At 46.8% G+C, this 20,943-nt stretch overlaps 1 protein-coding gene across 1 annotated transcript in view; it reads right to left on the bottom strand.

Moving 5' to 3' along the window:
• The window catches only part of Tbc1d9 (TBC1 domain family member 9), a 59,929-nt gene extending 39,505 nt beyond the window's left edge, over positions 1-20,424 (bottom strand). Inside the window, exon 1 of the mRNA XM_090356916.1 lies at positions 20,226-20,424. Within this exon, the coding sequence (XP_090213042.1) occupies positions 20,226-20,355 (130 nt within the window). The 5' untranslated portion in view covers positions 20,356-20,424. The remainder of the gene's footprint in view (positions 1-20,225) is intronic.
• Between the last annotated feature and the right edge of the window lie 519 nt (positions 20,425-20,943).

The raw sequence follows: 20,943 nt of genomic DNA, 5'->3' as shown, positions 1-20,943 counted from the left end.
TGTCAGTCTCTTTAGGTAACCATTAGCTGCGTCTGGAATGTTGCTCTCAGAAGGACAGCGCCAGTTCCTTCCTCTGCATTCCATGTGCTTCCTCTGACCCTGGCAGGGTGCCTGCCTCGGGGCCTCAGGACAGACAGGGAAGGCATGCAGACAAACCACAGGCAAGGACCCCTTGGTGGGGAAATGAACCAGTGAGGAGTCTGGCGGCAAAGGCAAAGGTGCTGCTGGTTCTGCCAGTCAGGACAATGCTTCTCTCACTACTTGTCAAGAATCCGTCTTTGTGTTTCTAAGTCCCCAACCTGTCACAGATTGACACCTTTCTAAAACACACTGTATATAAAATACCAAAAGTATACGTGTATTATGAAAAAGACAAAAGCACAAGCTCCCATTATTATGACTAAATTCAACGGACACAGTGACATAGACAGATGTCTAATCCCAAGGGTTGGGTAGCCATTTTCTCAGGCTCTTATTTATTAGAATCTGGTGGGTTAATCATTTTAAAGAGCCCACCCAGTTCAAGCTCATAAGGTCTAGTTTAAGAAAAACAATTGTTTTCACAATGCTCACTAGAATCAAAGTCAACATATCTTTTCAACTGAAGGTGAGTTACATGAGCTCAGGAGACACAAAGCTTGTGCTAAGCCTTCGTCCTGTGGTGGTGGTGGGGAGAGGGAGGTGGCACTGGTTTCAGGGTGCATGCCGACCCCTCACTTCTTACAAAGTGGAAAGTGGGATCCAGGGGGGCAGAGTGACAGCCCACAAGAAACTGAGCCCCTGTCCTGCCACGTGGGATCTCAGAGTCAGTAGCATTCATTTTTCTATACGACCTTCAAAAGTGCAAGCACAGTAAAACCAAATTGTGACTTTCATGTTTTCTTCCTCAGGAGGTTGAGTCTAGGTCAGTTTCTAAGGCAACAAACAGGGGAGAAGGCTGAAATCTGGAGAGCCTCTAATCTGCAGCGCTTTGTGAGACGGCCAATTAGCTCCGTGTGGGTCCAGTCTCCAGAGCACCTGGAAGGAAAGTCTGGCCGAGCTGCTCCAATTCTCCAGGCAGGTCAAGCTCTTAAAGCCACACCCCGGCTCCTGCAGAAGGCAGCTGGGATGGACTTCTTCCCTTTGGGGTACCACCTGAGAAAACGCATGCAGATACCTCTCAGCGCTAGACCTTACTTGGTTTCCAGTGAGACCCTGCTACTTCGTAGATCCCAGGGCACAATGGGAATTGGGTCCCTCAGTCTAAAACTTCTTAAGAATTCTAGGATGGTTTCAACAGGACATCAAAGCCAGCTTGGGATGCTTCTAAGCTCAGGTGCCCCCCTGCGCTCAGGTGACACACCAAGGGAGTGGCCCTGACACCAGCAGTTGCTGGGCTCTCATCCTACAAAATATTTTTCTGTCCTCAGACGAAGTATTCTGCTCTTCTCAGACTTCCCTCTGGGGTTCGAGTCTGCCTCAGTGTAGGCCAGCGAGAGCAATGGGGTTGACCTTGCCGGGAAAACCTTGCACAAAACTTTGTGATCCAACTCCACAGCTGGAAAGGGGAGGCAGCTGCTGGTTCTCCTGACACTCGAGGTGTGGGAAGAGCAGGAGTGGGAATGCCCACTCCAGAGGCAGATCTGAAATCCCGAAGCCCACGGCCAGGACCAGCCACGGTGAGACTTGAGAGCACAGGTGCTGAGGACGGGTTCACTGCCACACAGCCGTCCGTTCCCGGAGTCTCACAAACGTTTCTACCCTGAGTAACTAGGATAGTACGCAGTGCATTTTAGAATGGGTAAGTTCGTTTGAAACGCAGGTATATGAAGTCCATGAACGTTAAAAATGGAGCAGATTCCAACAATTTAAAAATATCGGATGAGGGGCCGGGAGTCTGGCCTAGTGGTAGAGTGCTGGCCTAGCATGCAGGAAGACCCGGTTCTATTCCTCAGTACCACAAACATAGAAAAAAAGCCGGAAGTGGTGCTGAGGCTCAAGTGGTAGAGCTCTAGCCTTGAGAAAGTCCAAGGACAGTGCTCAGGCCCTGAGCTCCAGCCCAGGACTGGCAAAAAAAGAAAAAAAAATATCAGATGACAACCCTTTTAAAGTTGGGGTGGTGTATGTGGGGTTCCTATAGCTTTACTTGCTCCCAAGGAGTAATTTATATACTTAGATATGCTGACGGCCACATACAGACTTAGAGAATGTAGAATACTACAGTAATTAGTTGTGGAAAGTTTGGGTTCTTTTCATTTTGAAGGTAACAAATGCATAGATAAGGGGAACAGGAAACACTGAAACCCCTTTTGACAATTCAGAGTGGCTAGAGTATTGGGGGAAAATGCTTCATTTCATATCTATGTAAGCTTGAACAAAATTTTTCTGGTAATTTTTTTTTTGGTGGGTCACGGGGCTTGAATTCGCCTTGGGCATTGTCCCCGATCTCTTCAGCTCAAGGCTACCCTGCTACCCCTTGAGCCTCAGCCCCCACTTCCCCTTTTCTAGTGACTAATTGGAGGTAAGAGTCTCATGTTCTTTAGGGCTGGCTTTGAACCAAGATCCTCAGATCTCAGCCTCCTAAATAGCTAGGATTACAGGCGTTGGCCACGGTGCTGTCAGTTTTATATCTGTGTATAGACATTACATTTCAAAGATGTACACAAAAATATTCTTTTTTTTTTCCATTGTGACCTTGAACTCTGGACCTTGACTCTGTCCCTGAGCTCTTCAGCTCAAGGCTACCTACCTATTCCTTGAACCACAACATCACTTTCCTTTTTTTGGTGGTTAATTGGAGATAAGAGTCTCTCAGGCTTTAATGCCTGGCCTAGCTTTGAACTGTGATCCTCAGATCTCAGCTTCCTGAGTAGCTAGGATTATAGATGTGAGCCACAGGGCCAGCTTAGAATATTCCTTTTTTTTTCTTTTTTCTTTCTTGTGGGCCTTGGGGCCCTAGGCACTGGCTGTCCTTGAGCTCTTCAGCTCAAGACTACCGCCCTACCCCAGGGCCTGGGCCTTGTCCCTGAGCTCTTCAGCTCAAGGCTACCATTCTACCCTTGAGTTAAGCTTCATTTCAGTTTTCTAGGGGTTAGCTGGAGATAAGAGTCTCAGGTTTTTTTGTGCCCGGGCTGGCTTTAAACCTTAATCCTCAGATCTCAGCCTCCTGAGCAGCTAGGATTACAGGCGTGAACTACGAGGCTAGAATATTCCTTTTAAAAACCTTTTTTGTTGGAAAAGGCACATGGTATCCTTCATATGTGGCTATTAGATCCAAAGAGTACAAGAGCAAGGACTCAATAGTTGCATACCCAATGCTATGGACATGGTACTGGAAATATAAACATAACTACATGGACATAAAATCTATGACTCTATAGACATAATGTTTTATTACATAGATTAATATGTATCTATGACATACAAGCCCTCAGCCTAATTTTAATTATGTTCTAAAATCTAAGTGCCACTGATTGTATATAGATTCCCTTCTTGAATACTTGTTTGTTAAACACCCCATTTGAAATATGATGTAAAAATCAATGTTAATAAATTCTTTAATAAAAAATAAAGAGGAAATCAAAAAGAAAAAATGGAGCAGATTCACAGTGCTTAAGCACTTGTAGACACTGGATGCTTTAAAAAGTTGCTCATCTCAACTCAAATGCTATAAAAATTAAATGATCAAGTTAGTTTCGTCACCTTTCTCAATGTTCATTCAATCCACGAGCCGCCTTAGCATCTTTAATCAAAGCAAACTTGCGTATAAATTAAGTGCTTACGATGACATAGGATATACCTGGAAGGACTGACGCTTGATACTGGTTAAATCTGGGGAATTACATGTGATCCAGAAAAAATCACAGGCCTTTCTCGTTATTAGAATTTTAAATTTAAAGTAATTATTGTACTGCTGGGACTGCGTAAAACCTTAGGCCCACAATTATGCATCCTCTGAAGCGTGAGAATAAAGCAACAAAAAAGAAATAGTGATTCAGAAAACATTATGATGGAAATTCTGCCGTAAAAGTTTATAAATGATGAAACTAGGCAGGATTAACGGTCCATGAGCCTTGATAGCCAAATCCAAGTACTGAAGACAGCTTGAGTCTCTGTTCCTGTCACATGCAATGACCCAACTCGAGTGATAACGGACTGCCTTGGCTCCCTCCAGACGACAGCCTAGCACATATCCTAGAACAAGGTGCCAAGGCACAACCAGCCCTTGAGAATATGCTTTCCAGCTCTGCAGCCCGTATTCTTGAGCCAATAAAAACCGTGGCTGCAGAACTGTAATGAAGACAATCATGCTACGTGCCAGAGAGAGGGGCAGCAGGCTTGGCATGATGCAGGACTCTCGTCCTGCTTGGAGGCAGCCACCCCACCAACCGTCCCTCCCCAGAGGAATCCTGACCCTCGCTCTGCCTCCAGCCCCCTGGACAAGGCTGAGGGATGCTTCACAGAGAGACGTCAGGTCGTGCATCAAAGGTCCAGAGAAAGAGCTAACAAGGAAACTGAGCAGAGAAGACCTGAGAATAGAGATCCTGCCACCAGCATGTAGGACAAAGTAAATCAACAATCAAGAAAGCCAAGATGCTTTGCCTTTGCTGTGCCCCGTACACACTCTTTGTGTCTAGTGGAATATTATGTGTTTCCAGCATGGACTGATCAACTCATATGTAGGTGAGTCCCTTACGGAATACATTGGCTCCAGTTGAGATTTCCCTAGAAGTAGTCCAAGGATGGCCTAGAAACAGCTCGTTAGCTCTATTAAAAATATGGACAATAGAGGGAAAGGCAGATCACCAGCAACAGACCGGATTGAAGCATTTTTTGCAATGTGGTTGCACAATCATTCCCAAGAAAAAACTTTTTTTCCCCTTAACTATAACCCTGTTACCAACATGGAACAGTCTGACACCTAGAGTATGATACTGGCATCTTCAATGACAGACGAGCAATGGGAGATGAGCAAAGTTATTTCATACATCGCTGTTTTGTCTGTGAATGGGGCACTTAAAGTAATGAAGCTGTGTCCATTTTAATCCAGCTCCTTAAACTTTTATACACAGAGTCATTGCCAAGCTTCTATAGAGGATTGGTTCTAGGACTTTCCAAAGAGAGCAAGACCCACTGATGCTCACTGTCTTACGTGTCATTGCACAACATTTGGATGTAAGCTATGCCCCTTTGTTTTACAGAAGACAGTCAACATGCCTGTTTTCCAACCAGTATGCTCTTTGAATAAACAGGAGATTCACCTTCTCCCTGGGTCGCTGTGGCACCTTGAGTATTTGTTACCTTCCACAGAGATCAGTATGTCCCTGACACAGAAAATCAGACAAGATGCTACCAACTCTCCTTCCTGTCATGTGCGTAGAGAAAGATGGGGCAGAGATAGACAAACAGATGGAGGTGTTGATGGCCCGAAATGCTTATTCTCTGTGCTTGCCATAGCTCTGTGGTGGCCTGAAGACAAGGACGGTTGGGAGAGAGGGGTGCTTTGAACTCCTGGGGTTCCATCTAGGTGTGGCCTACCACTGTCATGACACCATGGGCCTGGTGACCCTTGCCCCAGTCTGAGCCCACCGGCCACAGCCACCCCGCGCTGCTCCGAGGTGGAGACAGGCTGGCAGCCCGCCGGCATCCTCTCGGCTTTATGGGCAGCCTTGGCCCCATCAGCCAGCACACAAAAACCTGAACACAGTGGGCAAGGAGGATGGTGAGATCCTGAGGGCCTCTGGGAAGAAGGGGGTCAGGGACGGTCTGGCACATGCTCCCTATTTCTACTACAAGTTTTCTTAGTTACAGAAAGGAGAGGGGAAAATCTCTATATGCTAAGCAAACTATATTTAAGTCGGTTCTAAAGAAAACAACATAAAATGTCAGCAGCAACCATGGCCAACCCGACCCCTCTGAATGAATTTCTTTTTAAAATTTTTCTGCTAGTCCTGGGGCTTGAACTCAAGGCCTAGATGCTTGTCCCTTAGCTCAAGACTGGTGTTTGACCTCTTGAGCTGCAGCTCCACATCAGGCTCTAGCTGGTTAATCGGAGATAACAATCTCAAGAATGTTCCTGTCTGGCCTTGCTTTGAATCACAACCCTCAGACCTCAGCCCCTCAGCTAGGATTACAGGCGTGAGCAAGAGGTACCCGGCTGATTTTCTTACTTGATCCTCACTATATTCCAGGACATACAGTGTTATCTCTGGGGGCTAGAAAAAGTTTAGCAAGTTAGACCACAAATAAAGAGCTCATGTACCAAATATATAAACAGTTTCTGAAAAAGTACAACCAACAAACACAAAGTGGGCGGGCAAGAGAAATAACAGAGTTAACAGAAAAGGAACTATAAATAGCTCACACACATGAAAAAATGTTCAATATCACTTAAAAATGCAAATTACAAATAACTGAGACACTACCTTCTGTGTCAGCATGGCAAAAATCCAAGTGTGGTAACAGATGCTGTTTGGTAAGACTGAGAAGTCAGGCTTTCCTCACACATTTGTGAGTTAGGAACTGGGTAAAATCCACAGGAAGGGCATAGGGGAAGTCTAAAAAATCCTAGCTAGGCACTAATGGTTCACGCCTATAATCCAAGCTACCCAGGAGGCTGAGGTCTGAGGCTCACAGTTCAAAGCCAGCCTGATCATGAAAGTCCATGCAACTCTTATCTCCAATTTAACCACCAGAAAACCAGAAATGGTGCTGTGGCTCAAGAGGTAGAGCACTAGCCTTGAGCTGAAGAGCTCAGGGACAGTGCCCAGGCCCAGAGTTCAAGCTCCATGACAAAAAAAAAAAAATGCACGCATCCAATATCCTACAGTTTCACTCAGGATTTCATGTTTGTACACTACCCAAATGACAATTATATACAAGGTTACTTCACTTCTGTCTTTTGTGCTGCTTCTGGGGCTCAAACTCAGCGCCTCATACTCTGGCTTAGTTTTTTCTACCCAAGTTGGAGCGCTACCCTTTTGAACCATACCTCCAGTTTCATCTTTTGCTGGTAAACTGGAAATAAGACTCTGATCTGCCCGTCTGGACTGAGGGCCTCAGATCTCAGTTTCCCAAATAGCTAGGATTTACAGGCATGAGTTCCTGGTGCCAGGAAGAGGTTACATGGAATAGAACCAAGCTGGTTATCCGCTGTCGTATGCAGAAAGCACGTGGGTGATGAAACATGACGTACAGCAGTGTGGTTACTCTACTATCACATTCTCTACTCAAATTCAGGAGGCTCTTCTTCCTAGTGCTGTAAAATCACCTGACATTCTTTGGCCCCAACGTATATTTGGCATATCCAAGCTGCCTCTGCCATCTTCCAGTGGCTCGTTACAACTGCAATGGAATGAACACAACCATGAATCTGTAGTGCCAAATCACACACTCAAACTGGACGTCCAACGGCAGTCAAAGGTAGCCATTAGTGCTATCAGCATCCTAGGAAGCGGAGCTGTGGCTAGGTAGAGCACTAGCTTTGAGCACAAAGAGGCTCAGGGGCAGTGCCCTGGACTGGCAGAAAACAATAATAATGATCATCAGTACTATTAACATCCTAATAAAACTAAGGACAGAAGGAACTTAGACCACAAGCCATTCAGAGCCTACTCACCATCCATGCTTCGTGTGAAAGGCAGTCAGAGCTTCTCTCCTCACTGCCACAGTGGAAAACTCTGTCCTTGGCCTATTCTGTTTAAGCCTTGAGGAGCTGACCCTGGGTCTCCTGAATTAACTTCACCTCGAATCCTTTGTATCACTGCCCATAGCCTGGACAGCCCAGGCCCCTTTCCTGTGCCTGCTCCAGGACCTCAAACCTCCCTCAGATTGGGACATAATCTCAAGCTGTCTAGAAGGAGAATGTGGACAGTTCTCAGTGATCGAATCCCACGTCAGCACACGGAACACCTGGCTCGGGGCCTGCAGACCTCAGAGTGCATTTCAAAGCCTCTTTTCATGAAATCTCAACCAAACCCAAGAAACTGGCTTCTTATTCAACATCTGTTCAGGGTGTTACCAAATTGAGTCTCTGTGGCATAGGGAAGATGCACACATGTTTTGCATCCTCAGTGTCTTCCTGTGATTACCCCCCAACATCTGTTTGGTGGGTGAAAAAGTGAATGAATGATGGGATGAATAAGTGATTGGTGAATTATTAAAATTGGAACCTGTTAAAGTGATGCACGCTGGTAGACTCTTGAGCACTTGGTAGTTCTGTAGCGTCTCTAAAGTCTCTCTTTAATTGTGCTGAGCCAGGATTACCTTTTACTAATTAAAATCTTTCTCCCCAGTTTAGGAGGAAATGAAGTGTTGAGTTTCCACGCATAATCATCTTGAAGCATCTGCAGGTGCAGTATGGGGAGATATTCTGGTGCCTGGCCAATGGCCAGGGCTAACGTTAAAACAAGTACCTGAAAGTAAATGAGGATGCAATGTGGCAACGCAGTGCACACAGCAAGTGCAAAGGTCACTGTGTGCACATCACATACGCTCGCCTGATGCCACACTCACCACCAGTCAGGAATGTAGACCACAACCCAACAGACGCGGGAAAGAAACAAGTGCTCTCTCAAGTTCAGACAGCTTCACACAGAAGAGACCATGGCGCTCGCAAGCAAAGCTGCCCATGAATCTTGGATAGCCACTTCAGAAAAAGCAGAAGACTACTTTCTGGAATGAAAATAAAACCCAAAGAATGCAAACACATTTTTTTTTCTTTTTCAGTGGTTTTCTGGAGCCTGTGGGAGATCTTTGGGGCCCTGTTTACTTCCCTTTCTAGCCTTGCTTCTTACTCCTTCTTCCCTTTTAGATTTTTGTCTGCTATGTAGTCTTCATTTGCCACAGTATTAATGGTATTAATTGGTTATCCTCTCTCCAGCTATAACAATACCTTTAAGGTTTCACATATAAATAAAACCATCTCCCTAGGTTTCAGAATGTCAAGTCCTTGTACAAGTAATGTGGGAAAGACATACACTAGCTCATCTGGTTTTTCAGAAATCTGAGGCACGGTTCCCAGCGCTGGAAGATTGAGGTGATATGCAAAAGAAACAGCAGCGGGCCACTGCAAGTGCATTCCCCGAATTCCATCGCCACAGCCAGGTGAGCTCGGAAGGCATTAGGCTCTTGGTTGAAGAACAAAACAATGCCTTCCACCTTTGATTCCCACTCTGATAAAGCACTGAAACGTTTTTTTTTTCTTTTTTTCTGAGACTTGAGCCCTTTACATACTTCAGCCTGCAGGGCAGCATCATGAGTGGCTTTCTCCTGCCAACCTAGTCCAGCAGCTACAGCCTGCCCCATAACCTCAGGTCTGTCACTGGTAACCAGGAGTCCAGTGGGGCCTGGCCAGAAAAATCCTCTTCTTCCAGTTGTTAGACAAATCAGACACCGCCTAAAACATTCTAAGGCCCTCTGACAAACAGAATCTAACAGCCGAGTGCTGGTGGCTCAAGCCTGTAATTCTAACTCAGGAGGCTTAGATCTGAAGATTGAAGCCAGCTTGGGCAGGAAAATCCTTAAAACTTTTTCCAGTCAGCCACCTAAAAATTCAGAAATGGAGCTGTGGTGCAAGCAGTTGAGTGCTAGGCGAGCAGAAAAGCTCAAAACCAATGTCCAGGTCCTAAGATCAAACCCCACAACCAGCACCTGAATCAAAATAAAAATTCAGGATGTAATAGCCATGTCCACCTGTAATATCAAGAGGACACACTCCTGTGTGCACGCCAATGCCACCCTCCAACCATGTACCAAAGTGTCACTGATGCACAGAAATGGCATGGATCTGACCCCACAGGAACAGATACTCTCCACTCCAAATACAATGCAACCAGACCTTCTTACTATCATAACAACCATGGGACACCCCAAGCACACTTAGAGCTGCTGTTCCAAACAACTCAACAGTTCTTACTTGTTATCAATGAACTTATTTAATAACACTTATCATGTATCCAACAATGACCAGCTACCTTCTCATGCAGACTACAAGCTTTTAATCTGGTATCTCCATTTGCAGATGTGCATGAGGGAAGGTAAGCAGGCCTTACAAGCACTGAATCATGAAGACAGCAGGTACACATATGGCCTCCCAGCTCCACGTATCACCACCTCCTCACAAACTGGCTGTGTAACCTCAGGTTCAGTTCCCTTTTCTGCGTGGAGAGATGGCGTGCTGGTCAAGTGAGAGGGCTCACAGAGCGGGGCTCTCAGGAGACGCCCAGCTAGCGGTGCATGTAATTAGGACTAAGACCAGTTCTCATTGTGTGGAGTCTCATGACAAAATTGGACTCACTACTGCAAAAAAAAAAAAAAATCTGGAACCATTAAAATGACTGATTCACAAAAGGGCAAACGGTTCCCAATCTGGTGCCTGTGTTGAACAATGAATATTTGGTTAAAATTCTATTTGACACCACAGTAAAAATCAACACACACACACACCAAACAGCCAGGTGGTACACACCTGTAACCCCAGTACTTTGGAGGCCGAGACAAAGAGAACCATGAGTTCAAAACCAAGTTGACCCGCATAGTGAGATTCTGCCTCAAGAAAACAAAAACCAACTACACAACAAGAAAAAAAAAGCTCACCAAATATCTGGAGAGTACTTAATGTGTTCAGATTCACTGCTTATTTTATATTCATCTGAGTCCCAGGAAACACGTATTTTTTTTTTCTTGCTTTGTATCATTACTGGGGCTTGAACTCGGAGCCTCATACTCTGACCTGGCTTCATCACCCAGGACAGGTGTTCTACCACTTGAGCTACACCTCCACTTCCAGATTCTTGTTGGTTAATTGGAACTAAGAGACAAACAGACTCGGTTCCACGATCCTCAGACCTCAGCGTCCTGAGCAGCTGGGATAACGGGCCTGAGCCACCAGCACTTGCTCTTCAGACCTATTTTCATCCTCACCTTACAGGTAAGGAGACAGGCAGGGAGATGTTGGGAGCCAAGTGTGGGGTCAGACTGACCTTGGACCTGCACTACCGATTAGAGCTAAGTACAGGAGGAGGAGATAAGCTGTTATCATGATGACTTTGGGCTCTGTCATCAGTATTGTGAATCTTCCTGGCTTTATTGATTTATTGCTTGATGGCTTTGTCACTTTCTGCTTAACTGATGTGAGATTTGATTACCATTTTGTATGAATGTAACCCTTGACAGTTTCCTCATTTTAAGAGAGTAGATAAGACTGGGGGCCAGGAGTTTGGCCTAGTGGTAGAGTGCTTGCCTAGCATGCACGAAGACCCGGGTTCAATTCCTCGGTACCCCACATACATAGCAAAAAGCCGGAAGTGGTGCTGAGGCTCAAGTGGTAGAGCTCTAGCCTTGAGAAAGTCCAAGGACAGTGCTCAGGCCCTGAGCCCAAGCCCAGGACTGGCAAAAAAAAAAAAAGACTGGAACTGGAAATAAACAGGGCTACAGTCTTAAGCTTAGGCTGCAGCCTTGGGCTGCTGACTTGAGCTGTAGACCTCCCGACCCCATCTGTTTCTTGTCTTTTTCTTTTCTTGTCCTCACCCCCTAAAATCAGGAATCCCGACTTGTCAGCTGGCTCCGGCAGGGAGACTCAATTCACACCAACTCACACCAGTTTGAAAATGAGAAGCTCATCTGAGATTAACGAGAGGGGTAGTGGTAAAATCTAGCCTGGGTTCTGGCTGGAGACTAAGCTTCCTGTGGCAAAACTCAGACACAATACCTTTTTCTCAGTACACTGTGCTCTGGACAGCACTGGCTCAGATCAGAGCTTTGAAACACAAACACAGCTTCACACTCGTTAACCACTATACTTCTGTCCCTCGGGCCAGTCCTAGCAGAAAATACAAACTCAACAGAGGACTGATAAACATATAAATAATGTATAATACGTAATGGACTGTGAGTTACTGAAGGGAAGTGGTTTAGCGGTACAGGGTACACAGTACCTGTAATCCTGCCGACTTCTGGGATAGCATGTCTCCATGGGCAGCTGTCAGCCCCCGTCACAGACCTCTCACAGGGGCTGCTCCAAAAGAAAGCCAAACAAGAATAGCTTTCTTTTTACAGTTGCAAATGTATGCAAATCTACCATTACAGTCCTGCCTGGATAATCAAAGACTAATATAATATCTCCCAAGAGCTGTCAGGGGACTTCTGGGAAATCAGACCCGCTTTCCCAATTAGAACAGTGATACTATTGAATCGCTAAGAACTGACATGTCCAGTTCTCATACCGGTCAGTTCTTATTTTCCATCAGTTGAAATCAGCTCATCAGCCACACCCTTACCAGCCAGCGAAAACCAGTTCACACACAGAGTTGACATGTTCGAGAGCCTTCCTTGGCAAGAGAGAGCCACGGGCCCACTCTTCACTGTTAGCAGGAAACCAGGTTTTCTGTAGCAAGTGTGATTATTTGAATCGGGAACATTTTAGAGCTAATTTCAGAGCTACTGGATGAATAAGATTTATAATGATACACTCCAGCCAACTGCAGACATTTATTTTGAAATTATAATCACCTGTATCAGGATGACCCGCTACCATGCATGCATTAGTAAATTATAATCACCTGTATCAGGATGACACCTGGTGTAACCCGTGGCCTCTCACAATATCCCCAGTTTCCCAGGCCCCTGTCTGTCATGGGAGCTAAGAGTTCTGTGCTTATCACCTGGATAAATAAGAATTCTTGTTGAGACACTGCCTATTTAAAAAACAGTTGAGGAGGAGCTTGGTCTGAAGCCAGGTTGGACAGAAGAGTATGCAAGATTCCCTCTCTAATTAGCCAGCACAAGAGCCAGACTGGAGGTATGGCTCAAGTGGCAGCTGTGAGCAAGTAAGTCACTTGAAAGAACGAGGTCCTGAATTCAAGCCTTCCTCCCTCCCTGTTCCTAAGGGCTGTCTGTTCCTGGGGACAGCAGCTCCCAGTATTTATACAACACTCATACAGGCCATGTGCTGTCACCCAGCTGCTGGCTGCTCAGTGGGTTTGGGGCCCTGCCACTGTCATGGGTGCTTTGTTTACTGGATATAGGAGGACATATAATCAAAGAGAGCCACATCTAATCCTGCTAATACACCAGAGCTGACAAGGGCCTCTTGCTTTCAACATCTTCTAGCACCTTTCTTGACCTTCAACACACACACACACACACACAATTACAACCACATCACATGCCTTAATTATAGTCTACAGGAGGAGTAGAGGAAGGAGGATAATAGTGGGACTTGAGACTCCATGTGAAAAATAGGGAGTCTGACTTAAGTGATAGAGTACGTGCCTAGCAAATGTGAGGCCTTGAGTTCAAATCCCAGTACTGCCAGAAAAAAATTACAATCATTGTTCATTGTGGACAATCATGCCTCTACTAACTGTAAATCAAGTCTCTAATGGAAAAACAAAGGATATCTTTCAGTATACTTGGAAAAGGTCTTTTGTGTGCAATAGAAATAGTCCTAAGTGTTTAATAATTCGGAAAACTGACCTTTACAATAGAGGCAGTACCCTTTTCTCCTACAGTCTCTCCTTTCTCATTCCCTTTCCAAATGATTATTTGATTTTTAAATACCAAGAGTTATTAAATACCTTAGTTTTAATCCTTCGTTTAGCTGGTGTGAGGTCTGGGCTTGTCCAGGGAAAACAAATGTTTTCAGTGAAATCTCTCAAGAGATTTTCCTGTATCCTTCAGTTTGGGGTGGATTGCAAGTCTGACACCATTCCATGACTGTTCATTTCAACAAACTGTGATAAACCATATCACTCAACTAAGTAGCATTCACTTATTGCTGCACCTGTTTGTACGCCTGCTTCTCTGGAGCCAGTGGGTGCCTGCTTGTACCGGGGCAGGCTACACAAATGGCCTGTACACCACACGTAGGCAGCTTTCTCTCCACTTCCTGCTCTGATTATCATAATGAAATCATAACAGAGGACATGGAGTAGAAAGGGACATGGCATCTGGGGACAAGCCAAAGCTTTCCATTTAGCCCTACATGTGACATAAATGTAATGCATCTGGGACCGCGAGTTTGGCCTAGTGGTAGAGTGCATGCACGAAGACCTGGGTTCGATTCCTCGGTACCACACACATAGAAAAAAGCCAGAAATGATGCTGTGGCTCAAGTGGTAGAGCTCTAGCCTTGAGAAAGTCTATGGACAGTGCTCAGACCCTGAGCTCAGGCCAAGGACTGGCAAAAAAAAAAATTTAACAATAATAATACTGCATCTTTTTATTTCCAAAGAAAGAAGCAGTTGTCCAGACAACTTACCATCCCAGATAGTTACTACAACCAACATTTTTTCCTCCCTCCCTGTTTCCTCCCAGCTTCCTAAAGGCTGTCTGTTCCTGGGGATAGCAGCTCCCAATATTTATACAATACCCATACAGGCCATGTGCTGTCACCTAGCTGCTCAGTGGGTTTGGGGCCCTGCCACTGTCATGGGTGCTTTGTTTACTGGATATAGGAGGACACATAATCAAAGAGAGCCACATCTGAGAACACAGAGTTGATCCTGCTAACACACCAGAGCTGACAAGGGCCTCTTGTTTTCAACATCTTCCAGAGCCTTTCTGGACCTTTTAAATAAGCCTGAGGGGGACTGTAGGAGGAACTCCCCACTTTCTGGAGGAAGCATTTTCTTTGCAAAGCAGGCTCAGACACATTAAGCAGCTCAGTTCCCCACACGAAGAGCTGAGATCCTTCCAGAAAAATGGCAACTAAGATAGCCATCACCACAAATGGCCCAATCATTGCACTACAGCTTTAATCCACAGTGACAGACACCCAGAATGTTTGATCTAGCTCCATCATAAAGGATTCCAAGTAGGGACACGTGTCCTCTCCAACATTTCTTTTGTGTTTGCAGACAATTCCCAAGGTCCTTTTGAAGACTGTCCTGTAGGAGATGGCCTCTGTTACTATGCTTAAGTACTCTCCCCCAGTCCCATAAGCATGCTGGGTCAGAAATGAACATTGAACTGATTTAAGTCAAGGGAGAAAAAACTTAGTCATCTATAAAATCCTCTGCTCGTGTAAACGTAAAATGTAAGTCAATTATGCGCACAATAGAAAGAAAGGTCTGAACCACAGAGAGATTTCAGCAGATGTCAGCAAGCCTGGCCTCATACCCCTCCCCCAATGCTTTTAAGACGACATTACGCATCCACAAAGCTGTTTTGAAATTTAGCTTTAGACCATATAGATGATTTGAAAATGTATTACAAGGATGCTTCCGGAAATAATGTATTTTACAATTTTCGTTGGGACAATGATATGTACATGTCAGGAACGAAGATTAATGAAAGTAAGAGATTTAATGAATGTGATTTCTTCACACACTTTGGTTGTGGCACATTACCTATGATGTTTATTTTTCATTAAACACTAATTCTTAGGCCATGAAAAAGAGTTCACAATTCATCTATACTACTGTGTTTTCTTCATACAGAAGCACTGGTTTGGGAGTAGCACAGCGGTACAGCCTCAGCCTCACAGACAACTACAAGGGCCTGGTTCAATGTCCAAAAAGTAACAGTGATAGCCACGTGTAAGAAGCCTCGTGCCTGTAACCCCAGCACTCTGGAGCCTGAGGTAAAAGGGATCATGAGTTCCAGGGAAGCCTGGGCTACACAGAGAGCCACACCCTGTTGCAAGAAATATGAAGGACGTGGAAGCATGGCTCAGGTGGTAGAGCACCAGCTGTGAGGAAACTGTCAAGTGAAAGTTTAAGGTTTGAAGTTCAAGTCCTGGTACCTACACAGAAAAAAAACAAAGGGAAGGAAAGGAAGGGCATTAAGGGCAAGTAAGCCACTAAAACAAACAAACAAACAAAAAACCACAAACACAGGACTAGATAGGCTAAGGGGAGATTACCTTTGTTTAAAGTGTAAGCTAAGATCAGCCATTGACTCTCACCTTCACTAGCAAATTCCTGCCAGGCAAGTTTTAGGGAAATGGGACTGTGGAGAAGACAGGAGCAGCTCTTTGTGCAGGCCAGAGAATTGATCACCCGCTCAGAGAGTCTCCTAGCTTTCTGCTCCCTACACCCAAACATTGCCCAAGTGCAAGTGTTTAGTGGAGTTCTGCAGTGGAGAGCAGGAGAAACAGTGGAGCTGAACTAGACAGTAAACAGCTAGAGCCACGCAATAAACTGATGCTGACAGGCAAAGCCAAAGCTGTGTGCCTCACACTTGTAATCCTAGCTCCTCAGGAGGCAGAGATCTCAGAATCCCAGTTCAAAGCCAGCTGAGGCAGGAAAGTCTGTGAGACTTTTACCTCCAGGTAGCCACCCCAAAGCCAGTAGTTCAAGCAATTTAGTGCCATCCTTGAACAAAAAAGCTTAAGGGACATCTCACCCAGGCCTTGTGTCCAAGCCATAATACTGGCACGAAAGAAGAAACAGAAAAAAGACAGCAACGACAATAACCACTGCTTTCTCTCCACCCCCTCCCCACCCCAGGGAGATCCTTGTTTGTGTAGTTACCAGACACAAACTTTTCCCAGTTCTGGAGTTCCCCAATGGGTGTAAAAAGTGAAATTCCCAGCTGGGTCAATGTTCTAGCTCAAATGAAACCATCCATTTCTATGCTCACTGGTCTGTGATCATATGAGTTCATTCTAAACTCTCATAAATTCACCCCCCAGGCTGGATCGCCAGGCTAGTTATGGCCCAGCAACAGAAATGTGCCTCTTCTCTCTTACATCTCCATGAAGTTCACAGTCTAAACACCACGGCATTCAAACGTATTTTTAACACCACAGCCTTCTTTTGAAGTTGACATTTCTAAGTATGCTGGAATCTAACAGCATATGAAGGAAATCGGACTTCGGATTTTGCACAACATGCAAAACCAATTCCATCTATAAAGTTTCTAGAAAACCATATAGAAGCAACCCTTAAACCTTTATAGTAGAGAAAGACCCTGCATAGGACAGCCAAGTCCTAACACTGGGAAAAAATCAAATCTTGGGTATAAGATTTGGATATGATCGTTATTTTTTAAAAACCCTCTCTTCTCAGTATGGAGAGGATCAGGCAAGTCAGCAAATGGAAATCCTTTTCATGAACAGTGGACTCCCCCAGCATACAAACCGACTTCACACTGGGTATTTCTATGATGCCAGCACAGAGGAGAAACTTACCGACACTCACGGCACTGGCCAAGGCATGGAGCGTGGCATACTGGACAACCACGTCAGAACCCGCCGGAGGTTATCTGCCCGCGCTCACCATGCGTGTCCTGCAGGCTTGCTTTCCTCCTGGATGTGGCCAAATAGAACCGCGAGGTTCCAGGCACTGTGAATCACGAAAGATCATAGCCACAGCATCCACGATATCCCGGATAGACAACCCAAAACTTCACCAAGGACATGGGATAAAGGGCAGATCAACGCACTCCGGCTTGTCGATAAATGTTCTCTATTACAAACTGAACAATGAGCTAAAGGATCCAGATAAGCAAATGCACTCAACGATTCCATCCCATTCCTTTGTCAGGAAACAAAACAAAACAAAATATCAAAGCCAAAATCTTGTGTTAGGAATATGGTGTTGGGGGGTGGGGAGAGGGAGGAACTGAGAGAAAAATCAAGAAAAGGTTTTACTGAATATCATTCAGGACAGTCTTTCCCCTCGGAGGAACGAGTATAGAAACCCTTCAGAGAGTGATAATATCGTCTGCTTTTTAAAAATAATCTTAGTGTGAGTTGCAAAGTGTTCATTTGTGATTATTATGGCAATCTGTACTCAATTTTTGCCAGTCCTGGGATTGAGCTCAGGGCCTGAGCACTGTCCTTGGACTTTCTCAAGGCTAGAGCTCTACCACTTGAGCCTCAGCACCACTTCTGTCTTTTTTCTATGTATGAGGAATCAACCCCGGGTCTTCATGCATGCTAGGCAGGCACTCTACCACTAGGCCAAACTCCCAGCCTCACTCTGCACCCCACTGTGTTCAACACACTTATCCATGCGTATGAAACCTCAGTGAAAAATGGTTAAACAAACCCAATACATAACTTCTTTCTGCATCGTGTCCATCATTTCGCACCGTTTCCGATGTCCACATCCACACCCCACACCACGAAGACCATCCACACTGCCGACCTTGGACAGGTTTCTTGATTGTCTGTCATCCTCCATTTGCTGACTGGGCACATATTGTACATTCTAGAAAAGTCCTGTGATCTCCCAGTCTCCCATAACCTTCTCTCTCACCGCCCATTTCTTCCTTTACTCCTCAGTCATTCCCTTGGCCCCCACGGCCACGCCCATCCCTGTGCTGGGTTCACAGCGAGTTTCTCTCCTCGGGAGATTGCACTGGCTATTTCAGTAAGCTGTTCCGACCAGGTCGGTCTTTGGGAGGCTGGTCTTGAGGGACCACCTGACAAAGGCTCCCTGCCCACCCGGCTTCCTCTAAGTTCTGTTGGTGGAAACGTAATGGCAGAAGGTGGAAGGGCAGAAGAAGAGAAGCCCGCAAGCGTATGTCCGCTCTGTGTGCTGAAGAAACTCTAGCCGTGGCCGCTTCTCCTGGGCTCCACCTTTTTTTTGGGATAACAGTAGTGATTTTCTGGCCTAGGCTGAAAATCCTCACGGCTATAACTTTCAATATTCCAAGAGCGCAGCCTCTGTCTTTTGAGTGGTCTTTCTCTAAACCCTCCCTGTGCACTAGGTAGGATTCTGGTTTAGAGGGCACCCATTGAAGCAGTACCTTTGTGTTCATGTAAGTGACCATTCTGACCACATCTGTCTTCTGCCAGGCTCTGAGCTCCATGACAGTGGCACTTGCAAAGCTGCCATCAAATCCTTATTAATGATTTAGCAAGTTATTGAGCAAATAAAGGAACTCTCACTGGGCCTGGAATACACTTAAACACAGCACAAGGCTTTGTACGATTTTCCTGCCGCATTTGACATGGTAGCCAATCTGTTGGTTGAAAATAGCTTTTGTTGATTGGAATATTTGCACCCAGGGAGCTAATTCCAATTGATCTAGAAAGAACAGTGGTGATTGCTGTGATATAATTTTACCCATCTTACAAGTCATCAATGACATGGAGTCTAAGTGAAATATGAAATAGGAAAAAGAGGCTCTGAAGCCCTGCTATTTCTACTTCCAATTGGAGACGAGAGAGAGAGAGAGAGAGAGAGAGAGAGAGAGAGAGAGAGAGAGAGAGAGAGAGAGAGAGAGAGGGGACACTCAATAGTTACTAGTATCAAAGGTGAACTCAAGCCGGAAATCTTTTCCACCGTGAACCTCGCCACTTCATACATTGTACTAGGTTTCAAGAAAGCCAAACTAGGTTGATCCCCAGTAGTGGAAATACAAGTTGTATATTATGGCTACATAACTTCTAAGAGAAAAGGAACAAGGAAATTCATCTTAAAAGGCAGGTAGCCTGATGTGCTATCAAAGCCTTTCTAAGGTGTCAGTACATTTCGCACTACATGACCCTTGACTTTTAATCCTGAGAAAACTAGTGTATAAACAATCACAATGACATGCATATCTTATCAAGAATGCTTCCCGGAGGCTCAGTGAAAACGTTTTCCCAGCAGGCCACAGCTCCTGGAGGCTGACATCATAAGCCTCACCTCCGAACAGGTCCAAAGCCCTCTATTTTCTGCAGTGTTTCCTCCTAACTTTCTTTTGTTGCTGCAACAACTATTTCAGTTTGTGTTCATCTGAACCGACACAAGGGAAGCGGAGGTCTGGTTTCTCTCCTATGCTGTGAGTTCAGGATCCCTTGAAATCTCCGGCCATGCAAGCTTGTTTAGTCAATAAAGAGAGCTCTTTCCAATATGGTGCTACTTGAGATGAGGGTTGGATGGATTTTCTAATCCAGGGTGAGAGGAGGTCTTGGCTACCTCGGGAGAAGGTTTAGGAAGCAACCCAGTAACTAGTTAAAATAGTTACACAGCCAATCCTTTTTTCTTTTTCTTTTTTTTAAGCAACCAGAGCCAGCTAAGTCGCTTTGCTTTAAGTCTAGCCCGGAGCCACGAGAGGATTCTTCTTTTTCACTTATTCATCCCCCGGTCCCTCCCAAGCTCGGTGGGAAATGACCACAGCAGCTCCTCTGCTGGGGAACAAAAGGCCTTGTGCCCAGAAAGGCAGCGAGGGGACTGAAGCCGCCCTCCTCCTCCCTTGCCCTCGTCCCCGCCAGGGCGCCCCGGGTTCCCGTCCACCCCGGCCGCGCGGGGCCGGGGCCTGGGCGCGGGCGGCGTCCCGGGCGGGCCCGGGGGCCGCGGGCTGCTCACCTGCCAGGCCGCCGCCGCCGCCGCCGTCGCCCGCGTGGCCCTTCCTCCGCTGCAGGATGAAGTAGGGGTTCGCCCGCTCGGTGACCCACAGCGCGTTGGCCAGCAGCACCTCCTCGGGGTTCACCCACATGGTCGCGGCCGCACAAAGGGGCCGCGCGGGCCCGGTCCCGCGCACGGCGCGCCCCGGCGCGCACTCCCGGGCGCACGCGCTCCCCGAGGCCCCGGCCGCTTCACCGGGCGCCCCAGGCCCGGGCGGAGCCGGGGCGCGCGGCGCGGGCGGCGGGGCGGGGCGCGGCCCGCAGCATCCTCCCCGTCCCCGCTCCCCGCGCGCCGACCCCGCGGGGGGATGACGACAGCGCGGCTCGCCCGGCCGGCCGCGGGCGGCGCGGACCCGGGCCGGGAGGGAGGGAGCCGCGCCAGCCTCGCCCCGCCTCTCCCCCGCCGCGATCGATCGACGCCCGGCGGGAAGCGGACGCGGCCAATGGTCGCGGGGGGGGGGGGGGTTCGTTCCCCTCCCCTCCCGCCGCGCGGTAACGGGGGGCCGGACCGAGGCCCCACAGCACGCACGCCCCACCTGCCCGCGGCGCGCCTCGCGGGGCGCCTTCCACTCCCGGCCCCCGAAGGCGCAGCACCGCTCCCCGCCACGGTGCTGGGGGGCCCGGGGCTCCGCCCTCGAGAGGCTGGGCACCCGGGGTGGCCGCACCACCGGTGGACGGGG

Source organism: Megascapheus bottae, chromosome 23 (genome assembly GCF_031878675.1).
Source record: "Megascapheus bottae isolate mThoBot1 chromosome 23, mThoBot2.hap1, whole genome shotgun sequence".
Classification (NCBI taxonomy): Eukaryota; Metazoa; Chordata; class Mammalia; order Rodentia; family Geomyidae; genus Megascapheus; species Megascapheus bottae.
This window is presented reverse-complemented; position numbering and strand designations above follow the sequence as displayed.